Here is an 11,780-nt window from a genome sequence, read left to right on the forward strand (position 1 = left end):
TTTCAGAAGTCTAAGTCTTTTGGAACGAGACCCCCTCGACGGCCCGTCGTTCCCATGACGGTTCGTCGTGGGTTCCGTCGACTCACACAGTTTTTCCAGAAATAAAATCTGCTGCTCAAAACGACTAAACAGGTCGTTACAAAAGTGGAGGTTTATGAGTACGGACAAATTGAATAACTTTTTCATAAATTTTGTATTTAATTTATACTAAAAAATTACTGGACAAAGGACATAAATCACATATTTTTAAGGCAAAATTATCATTTGTCCCTTATAAATTTATAATTACAAAAATCTCTCAAACTGATACGTTAATCTGATTCTCGAGAACATCAATTATTAAGTAAGAAAAATTACATTTTATACATGATACACTAATCTGATGTACATTTTATACATGATACACTAATCTGATGCGCGAGATACATTAATATGATACGCGAAATACATTAATTTGATGTGTTAATACATTAATCTGATGCGTAAAATGAGAAATTTTGAGAATTAGTAAAATTAATATGGGTAATGGTGATAAGAGAACTTAAAGGTGAGATTTATGTCATTTATTCTAATATTAATTTGTCAAGTCCTAATAAAATTAATTGACTATTCTAAAGAAAATTTAAAACTTTTAAACTATTAATCCTAGCTCCGTCTCTAAACACATTTGAACTAAATTAATATAATTAAGAATTTATGAAAGTAGTGCCGTCCAAATCCAAGAAGTTAGGCATAAAATAAAAGTATTTATTATATATGTCATATTTTGGAACCAATATTTTTAAATTTTTTTTTTTACAAATAAATGATTACTAGCTAGCTAGGTTGGTTGGGTTGTCTTGCACTAAGAAATTCAAATAATTCATCCACAAACATAAAAAATTACACTTTTACAAGCAATTATTTATCCATTTGAACTCAATAAAAACTTTGACCCTATCCTAACTATGAAGAATTAAATTGTGTGTTTTCTCTATTTATTTTTACTTATCGTGTTCACGAAATTGAATCGAATCAGATTATTTAAAATATTTTAAATATTAAATTTATAAGTGTTTCTTTAAAAATTATACGAAAGATACTATAAGTTATCATCTTTCATACGTCTCGTCTATACAGTATGACAAGTTATATAACAATCTGACATCGACCCTCGTTTTGAAGCTAAGTGATAATCACACAAATATTTATGATATTACTTAAATCATATTATTTAAATGCTAATCTAAAAGTCCATACACCTCTTCCTATAATTATTCTTAATGGATATAATATTTAAAGGTATATGATCTTTTTCTACCCTTTTTGTTGTGTTTTTAGGTTCTTTGCATTATTTGTGATTTATCCTAATATTATTATAATATATTTTGGTGAATTATTAGTGATTCAAAGGGATTGTCAAATATGAAGTTTGACCTGGTCAACTACCTAGTCAACCATCAAAATTTTATCCAATTGCCCCCTCACCCCAACCCCACACACCAAAAAATAAAAATCTTTCTAAAAATAAAGTGTTTGATAAGTAAAGTGAGACATTTCAACATAAATTTTATCAGACGCAAATAAAGATCACCATTATTGTACTATCATTACACATTTATCGAACAACTATGTTAATCAAAATTACAGATATCAAGTAATTTTTGTATTACTGTCATCACACATACATCAAATAACTCTAATAATTATATATCAACGAACTCTTAAATATATACCATTCATATATCGAATAACTCTAACCGTCATATATCAAGTATAACTATACCCATCAACTAAGTCACCTATACCACATATAGGTCGAATAACTCTAACCACACATATCACTCTTAACCATCGGCATTCAAACTAAACATATATACCATACATGTATCGAATAACTCTTAACACATGTATCAAATATAACTATGCCCATCAACTAAATAACCTATACCACACATAAATCGAATAACTCTAACCATCACATATCATTATTAACCATCAGCATTCAAATTGAGCTACCGTTATAAGTATATCGAATCACGTATAACAAAATTTGTCCATCATATATCAAATACCTTTTAACCATCAGCACTCAAAATTTGTCCATCATATATCAAACAACTTTTAACCATCAACACTCAAAGTTAACACGTATATCAAATAACTTTATCCATCAATTAAATGTATAACGAAAATACACGTATATTAAATAACTTTATCTATCAATTAAAATTGAGCTACCATTATAAGTATATCGAATCACGTATAACAAAATTTGTCCATCATATATCAAATAACTTTTAACCATCGGCCACTCAAAATTTATCCATCATATATCAAATAACTTTTAACCATCAGCACTCAAAGTTAGCACATATATCAAATAACTTTATCCATCAATTACACGTATAACAAAAATATACACGTATATCAAATAACTTTATCTATCAATTAGACGTATAATGGAAGTGCTTTATCTATCAACTACTAAATGACCATAACACTGGGTAAATTATGTCCAATAAAAACTACCATTACACCATTACAGGTATATGGAATTATTCCTATCTATCTAGAAATAAATTAAATCATTGGTTTTTTATGCAAAGCAAAAACCCAACTAGGTAAAAATTTGTAACACTCCAATTATTAACCCCCCTCCAGAACAGGGTCAAATATTTCGTTTTGCAAAGGTTACAAAATTACTTCAAATAAGAGAAAAGCTTAATACCACACCATAGTGTTCCAACATTAAAAAAACATTTGAACATAGTCAAAACACCCTATCTACTTGAAACAACATTAAACCCTAGCTCCGGTGTAACCGGTCCCCTTCTCCGCGATCCCGGTCCCGGGGACTCCACCGTGCGGTGCACCAACGCCATATTCGTTGTCCCTATAGCCCGGACCATAGGTGCTATTGAACAATCCAGAATGAAGCATAAGAACATAGAGAAGTTCAGTAATTCCAAGAACTATTATGAAACCTTCAAGAACTCTTAGCCTCCATCCTCTCCATCCTCCTATGTTGATCTCCTTACATGCCAACCTAACAAAAAAATATATCAACGTATCATATTTTCGTGAGCTAATTTTACTCGTGATAATTTTACTCGTGAAATATCATGATAACTAGGTTAATTACCCGAAAGCAAGTGCAGTAACAGCCCACGCGACTAAAGCAGATGAACCCGCAGCAGCAAGACTATCATTTCTCCATGCTCTCAAGTGATTCGCGCCTAAGAGCTTCGATATTATGCCCAGCACGGATGCTAATATCGCAAATGTTAGGAAGAACATCGTCGCTCCATTTCCTCCAAAACCTAAAAATAAATGTTAAATGTTATAAGGTCAAATTACATTTTTGATCTAGACATAAAATCGCGGAGCTAGATAGGGCTCAGGGGTAAACAAACCCAGTTACTTTTTCTTAAACTAACTAATATTAAAAAGTTAAATATATATATATATATATATAGCATGAGCTCCTGACAAAACTGACTAGTGGCTCAGGACCATTAAACCTAAATCCCTAAGAACCGTTCACGATCTTGATTTCGCCTCGATAAACATATCCTTAAGTGTGATTAGGACAAAAAGATTGATCAAATCTACAATAAATTTATAAATGTGTAATTAAATTTTACGAGATTAAGAGTCATATAAATCATAGGGATAGCTTAATTATGCTGATTGTATTGTCCTATTGTATAACGTTATTCATTTCAATTAATAAAAATCATAAAAATTATCAATTGATATACAAGTTACAGCCTTTACACATGTACTACGAGAAAAATATGAATTACATGAAAATTTTTATTAACAAAAATATAATTTCCTACGAATTATAATACTAATTTTCAGAAAAATCCACACGTAAATTCACATTTCTAATAACAGAAATTAGCAAACAAACAGATCTTGTAACAAATCGCAATAAATTTACGTATCAACAAATTAACGACAAAATTCACAAATCGTGACACGAATTACGACAAATCTATACCTTATATTAGCTACAAAATTCACAAGCAACGACACGAATTAACAACAAATTTCAAATTTCACACGTCGCTATAAACATGTTAAAACTACAAAAAAAAATTAACGATAAAATTCATTGAAAATAATACTTACTAGGATGATTAGTTTGTCCATTGATAAACCTGTTGAGACACCAACTAGCAAAACCTAAAACAATAAGATACATTAATAAGTTCAAAAACAACAATGGTCCTGCTAAACTTCTTCCCACAGCCCTTGCCATTTCTTTTCTTTTATACAATATTAATAATTAAAACTTTGATCTAATTTTTTTTTTCACTTCTTTGTGTACGTATTTATCGATTTTCCAAGTTATGAGAGGGAAAAAAATTAAACTATATATAAAGAAAAACATATTAAAATACGTGTCGAAATTATTGCTTAGTTTGATTGAATAGTAAACATGTGGAGGGACACTTGTCACTTTCTCTATATATTTATTGGATTTGCACTTTATATAATGTTTATCCATATACGATAATATTCTTTTTTCTATTTTTATTTGACGTTTTCTTGTATTTTTTTGGGTGTCATTTGCTAATATTGAGGAAACATATAGAAGTGTATCGATATTTTTAATTTTGATATCGTCATTTAATATTTGTGTTATCTGTTTAATTGATTACTAATTATTTATTTTTTGTGTGCATTGTTGAATAACTTGAGTGTCAAGTTTTATATGACTTGATGAAAAGTTTAAAGTTTCAGAGTTTGAAGTTTTATGTCGTAAAAATCTTATTTCAAACGATAAATTCATAGTGTGAATTTTGAAAAATATATGAAGTACATAAAATAACGATAATATCGTTATTTTGAAAATGATGGATAGAAGAAGGGAAAATATATAAGAAATTATAAAAATCGAGCATTAACGACGAAATAAAAGATTTATATATTTAATCAATTGGGCTACTAAATTTTCCGTTAAAACGGTAATGTCAAAATAAGTTTCTTATATGAAATTTTTACTCAAATTTACTTCAACACGGTTTGATTTGAAGCTTTGGCTAATGGGTCGGACTTAACTAAAGCCCAAATGCGTTGGGCCAAGAATCCAACTTCATTTTGTATGAATTTAGTTGGTTATTCGAGTTTTTGGTTCGATTTTTAATTTTTATTCTTTAAATTTGTTTTTTTTTTTCTAATGCACATTTAATAAAATTTTTGGATCAAAGTATTCAAATTTTCCATGTATAAGTAATTTCATAAGGCAAGAACTCAAAGCAGATTTGAAATCGGAGGTACTTCATAGATTTTTTGAAAACTTTTATCGCGAGACATAGAGTTTTCAAAAAGGATCGGTCCAAGCCTCGCGGGCCAATGAATTTAAAAGGATAGGTCGGGTCGGTCCTTCATTTGGTAGGGCTTGAAAATGTTCAACCTAGCCCAACCCTAGAAGGGTCAAGGGTGAGCGCGGGCTAGTCTTTTTTTTTTCTTTTCAAACTTAAAATTTTATAACATCAAGAAAACGAGAAGATTTTCAAATCAAACATGGCAAACAATGGTGTTGTTTCAACAACACTAGCGAAAAATCTAGTGTCATTAGCATGTATCTCGTATACCATATACGCGAACGAGATAAGAGAGAGTGACAAATATTATATATGTATCTGGACATACCAAAATTCCGTAAGATTCATAATAATATTACAATATTTCTTTTAAACTGAACTTATTCCTTGCCAATTTTACTCCAATATTAAGGACATTTTCAATTATTTTTGTAATTTAAGACTTTTTAAAGAAAAGAAAAAAAGATAAAAATTAAAAGGACAAATTACAGTAATACACACTTTGTTTTACTTATTTCCATTATCCCTTATTACTTTTAAAAATCTCCAAAATCCCTGAGCTGCATATTAATGAAACCGAGCGAGTATTTAATATATTCGGGCTACATATTAATGTATCTGAGCCAATATTTAATGTATTTGAGCTACATATTATGCTACCCGAGCTAGTTTTCAATGTATTTCAGCTACATATTAATGTATTCGAGACAATATTTAATGTATCCGAGCTTCATTTATTGTATCCGAATTTTTTAATGCTTAAGCTTTAATGTATTAGAAATTTATTAGTGATAAATTGTAATTTCATATTAAAACTATGAGATTTATGTAATTTACACAAAATAAGAACAATTTGTGTAAATATTCAAGTCCAATTACATAAATCTACTTCATTTTGCATTGAACCATTAAGTTAGGATCTCATAAATTATATTTACATGAATATATTCTAGGCCCATTTTGAATTTCTTATTATTCCAAAATTATCTTATGTCTCAACTAAATACTAATCTCTAAATTTTTTGTTACAACTAAAATTGGGTAAGATTATGTTAGGTGTTGTTATGTTTTTCCAAGGCATCATCCCTTAGAATTACATTTTTTGTTGGTGGGTGCCCCTATTAATTAAAGTTGATAGCAAAAAAGTGAGTCCCACATTGAAGGTGTGGATGGTGACTCGGGTTGCTTGGTCATAATTTCGAATCATGATATGAAATTATTGATTATATTTCATAATTTGTTTACTATCAAAATTTTCACGATTCTTGAGGTCTAATCGAATCAGTAAAAATATAGCTCATAAATAAAGTATTAGAATATCTTAAGATATCGTATTGATAAATTATATATTTTATGTTCCTTTTATAAGTGAATATTTGTGATTATATTTATTATAAATATTAAATTATACATGATTCTACAAAGATCCATCGATTCAATAAATTAACAATAATAATATATCTAGATCACATGATTCCGACAATTTCTTCAAATTGAATATGATATCTGGTTGCAAATTTAAAATTATGAGTCTCTTTTTTACAAATATAGACTTATAGTCATGTTTTAAATTAGAAGAAAATTGAAATCACAAATTTAAAATCATGAGTCTCTTTTTTACAAAATATAGACTTATAGTCATGTTATAAGAAAATTGAAATCACAAATTTAAAATTATGGGTCTCTTTTTTACGAAATATAGACTTATACTCATGTTTTAAATTATAAGAAAATTGAAATCACAAACTTAGATTGAACTCTGGCCCTTATATAGGATTTGAGATTTAAAATGATAAATTTCAAATTGAATTGAAATTTTGTTCAAAAGATCATAATAAACAATTGAAATCAAATTATTAAAAGAAGACACATGTATATCATTCAAACGTATTAAAGAATTATGAATAATTATATCAAAAAAGTCATTAAATCATATAGAACTCTTTCGGCAAAAAATTATATCACAAAAATTTAGAAAAATATTTATTTTTAGATACATAATGAAAATAACACAGAGTCAAAATAGATTTAACGCTGAAAATATAGTTTCAAATTGCTATCAATACAAAAATAAATAACTACAACTCTTTTTTTGGAGAAAAAAAAATATAATTTTCTCTTAAATGAGTAAAACTAAGACTTTTAATTAATTAATTCTATAGTGTGGTTGAATGATTCAAGAAAAATCAAAATCTTAACACTGAAAAAGTCAAAAGTGCCAACAAATAAAAACAATTTTTTTTCAGAATTTAGCGCCAAATCTGTTAATGAAATTCAATTGGATGGCAACTGAAAAAAATTATCCAATAATTTTTAAGCAATAATTTTTTCCTACCCAAAAAAAAAACAAAATAAACAAAATAAAATTTCCTGGCATTTTTAACATTATTATTATATTTATACGCATGAAAAGTCATAAATATAAATATTTATAATATAAAATCAACACAAAAACTATTAATAAATGCCACGATTAATATTAATAATTATTATATTTATAATTTTTAACATTATTAATAAATGCCACGATTACTATTAGTGCAAAAACTTCTTACCATCAAAACCAACACAAAATACATTAGAAAAAAATAAGTCGATTTTGTAATATTTTAAAAATTTTATTAAATATATAATGACATTTCTACGAGAGACTGGTAAAAATTGTAAATTGAGTTATTTTTTTTAAGTGATATTATAATTGATTATAAAAGATCATTTCCTCGTTTAACACGCAACTTGATGCGTGTAATTGTTATCATGACTTTATCATATTTTTTTTGATACTTGTGCATAGTGGAAGACAACAAATTGAGTTGTGGGTCCCATATGATGGGATGTTTTAGCTAACCAACTACAATTTATCGTCTTTTCATCTGTTTTAATTTATATGATATTATTTTATTTAAATGAAATTTATTTATAATTTATATCTTTACCTAATCAACAATAGTTTGTTGTCTTTTCATCGGTTAAATTTTATATATATTATTTTATTTAAAATTAATATGTTTTTAGTTACATACATTTTAAAATATTTGTGATTTTATATTATAATATATATATATATATATAGTTTAATCATTAATGATATAAACTTTGATTTTTAAAGAGTTTAGGAAAAACGATTAAAATAATCTCTATAGTGTTAAGGAATTTATAATTAAGCTAGGTGTCAAATTTATATTTTTTTTAAAAAAAAACGAGTTTAATCATAACTTGGAAAATCACATAAAACATATTGTTAATCGATCCACAATACTAAAAACAAAATTACACAAAATCTATTTCAGGGGAAAAAGATAATTTTTTGTCAAAATTCACCTTCAAAGCTAGTGTAACTCTTGCGATTTGATTTTGAGCTCGTTCGTATCGAATATTGACTTTGGTTAAACTTTACAGAAGTCAAACTTTCAAAATTACAGATTTCGCCGAAACTTATTTTATCACCTCAAGAATCGTGTCAACCATACCCACAAATATAAAATGAAATATAAAAGTTGTCGAAAGAAAAAAAAAATCAAGGTATGCCGAGTGAAAACACAAAAGGATAGTACAAATCGTCACAAAATAAAATTTTGAATTCAAATCAATTTAATCTCATATCATGTCCAAGCAAACCTTGTATTTATTATTATCTTCAGACATGAATAACTTATACGATAATTTAAAATACCTGATTTTAAAAATAAGATGTTAAGTTATTCTATAATTAAAAAAATTGATTACATACATATATATTTATTTCACATTGCTAGTCAAATTATCATAAACAAATTTAAATAGAGTAAGTACCCAAATATTACACTCCAACATCCAATTATTTATAAACTCTAATAAAACCCCATTGAAATCTAATCGAAGTACTCAATTAATTAATAAAAAGACTTCGAAAGTGAGAATCTAAAACTTCAATATCATTTATTTAATGGATAAAAATCTTTGATTTTAAAATTTCAAGATCATATCATGCATTCGAGGGTGTAACATAATAGTTAATGAAGTGGAATGAAAATTACGAGATATCGAAATTAAACCTCAACAAAGATAGTATTTTATACATGATTTCCCCCTATTTATTTGAACTTAACGTTATTTGATACATGTTACTAATTTGAATATGATAATCACGTGAATTCAAAATATTTTTCACCCTTATTTTTTTTTAAAAAAAGAAATATTCGTTTTGTTCCAATTTATATGATACATTTCATTTTTCAAATGTCAAATAATTTAAATTTGATTGAGAATTTGTGAATGAATTTTTCAAAAATAAAATTTAAATATTTATAAACTACGTAAAAAGTATTATAAGTCACAATAAGTAACAATCCAAATTATTTAAAAAATACATAAAAAAAAATTACAATCAAAGTTAAATTTATTCGATTTTCGAAATTCGAAATATACCGCATAAATTAAAACGGAGAGTAATAACTTAAAATTTCCAGTTTGTAGAGCTTATGGTCCGCAGACACGTCATTATATAGGAAAAGTCGAAATTGCCACTTGTCACAAAATGTTTTTCCATAATAGCCCCTGGCCAAAACATTATTTCCAAATTAGATTTTGTAATTTTTTTAAAAAAATATTGTAATATAATTTTATAAAGTTAAAAAGGATTGATCTAACTTATAATATATAATTAACCGTTTTATATATTTATTGATTTGATATAAATACAAAAAATATATGTAACTTATATATTTTTTTTGAATGACAAATTTTGATGTAAACACGAAAAATACGTGTAACTTACATATTTCTTTTGACTTACAAATTCTTTAGCATATTTAAAAAGTATATTGTAATATATAAATAAAACATTTCATGTATTTATTAATTTGATGCATGTAAAATACGAAAGATCCGTGTAACTTACATATTACTTTTGACTAACGAATTCCTTGGCGTGTTTTAGAAATGTCTTGTAATGTATAAACAAAACGTTTTCCACATTTATTGATTTGATGTAAACACTAAAGATACATGTAATTTACATATATGTTTCTTTTGATCGATAAATTTCTTGGCATATTTCCGAAGTATTCTTCTATATATTTATTGATTCGATATAAACACAAAAGATACGTGTAGCTTACATTTTGATTGACAAATTCCTTGGCATGTTTCAGAGTTATCTTGTAATATATAAAATAAAATATTTCATATATTTATTGATTTGAGGTAAACATCAAAAATACGTGTAACTTGCATATTTCTTTTGATAGACAAATTCCTTGACCTATTCAAAATGTATTTTATAATATAAAAATAAAATATTTTATAAATGTATTGATTTGATGTAAATACGAAAGATAATTACATATTTCTTTTGACGGACAAATTCCTTGGGATATGTGCATTGTGGAGGACAACAAGTTGAGGTAGTAGGTCCCATATAATGGTACCTTCTACCTAAACAACAAATTAGAGTTTTTTTTCTAGATAATTCTATTTGTTTTATTTTATATGATATTTATATTATTTAAAGTTATTGACATTATTATTTTTCTAATAGTTATATAATTTCTTTTAATTATAACAATTTTTGTTTTAAAATATATATTATTTTTTATGCAACTTTTGTCCAAAAGGGAAATACTTTATACATGTATATTATTTATTTACATCAAATAAATTAGATATACAATTATTAGTAGCAAATTAAATTGAAAATATGTACTAAATAATAAATGGATATATATGTAACGTTTCATATATTTATTGATTTGATTTTAAAGTCGATAAAAGTAAGCATAACTTCTTACTTTTATGACTTTGACAAATGCATAGGGATGTGTGCATTGTGGGTCCCATATGACAGTGTCTTTTACCTAGCATAGGATTCCTTTTTTAAGGTCTATCTGTTTCATTTTATATGATATTAATATTAATTTATAAATAAAAATATAATAGACAAAATGATGAAGATAAATTTATTTATAAAATTATATTAAATATATTATCCGAAGTTAAACTAAATTGACTACAATGGAAATCAATTCATGTAATTCAATCAATTATATAGTCCTTTTATGTACCTTTTGAAGTGATCTTAATTTATTTTGGAGTTACTTGTAATGTACTTATTTGTAAAATCAAGCAAAGACATTATATGATTATTTTTAAAATTCCACATATGGTTTGTTTAATATTTTTTCCTCCTATATTAGTTGATCATTTTTCTTTTCATGCGTATATTATGCACATTAAAAAATCATAAATAACAAAATAATTTTATTAATTCATCTCTTATTTTTTTAAAAAGAATTAATTGCAATGGTAACACAAGAAAAATTAAATTTATACTTTCTTAATTTAGTAAAGTGAACAATTAATACGAAATAATTTTCTTTTTAAAATGATCAATTAATATGAAACTATATACATATGGAAAATTCTCTATTTAAACCACAAAAGCTTCTAAAATAATAACCCTTGTCTTTTTTTGAAAAAAAATAA

At 26.1% G+C, this 11,780-nt stretch overlaps 1 protein-coding gene across 1 annotated transcript; it reads right to left on the minus strand.

Annotated features, from left to right (window-relative positions):
* Positions 1-2,600: 2,600 nt before the first annotated feature.
* LOC107030753 (membrane protein PM19L) lies at positions 2,601-4,335 on the minus strand. The gene is made up of 3 exons (XM_015232011.1): positions 4,120-4,335; positions 3,125-3,302; positions 2,601-3,028 (listed from the first exon to the last, which is right to left on the minus strand). Exons 1-3 carry the CDS (start codon positions 4,247-4,249, stop codon positions 2,782-2,784), a joined length of 555 nt encoding a protein of 184 aa, XP_015087497.1. The 5' UTR covers positions 4,250-4,335; the 3' UTR covers positions 2,601-2,781.
* Between the last annotated feature and the right edge of the window lie 7,445 nt (positions 4,336-11,780).

Source organism: Solanum pennellii, chromosome 9 (genome assembly GCF_001406875.1).
Source record: "Solanum pennellii chromosome 9, SPENNV200".
Lineage (NCBI taxonomy): Eukaryota > Viridiplantae > Streptophyta > Magnoliopsida > Solanales > Solanaceae > Solanum > Solanum pennellii.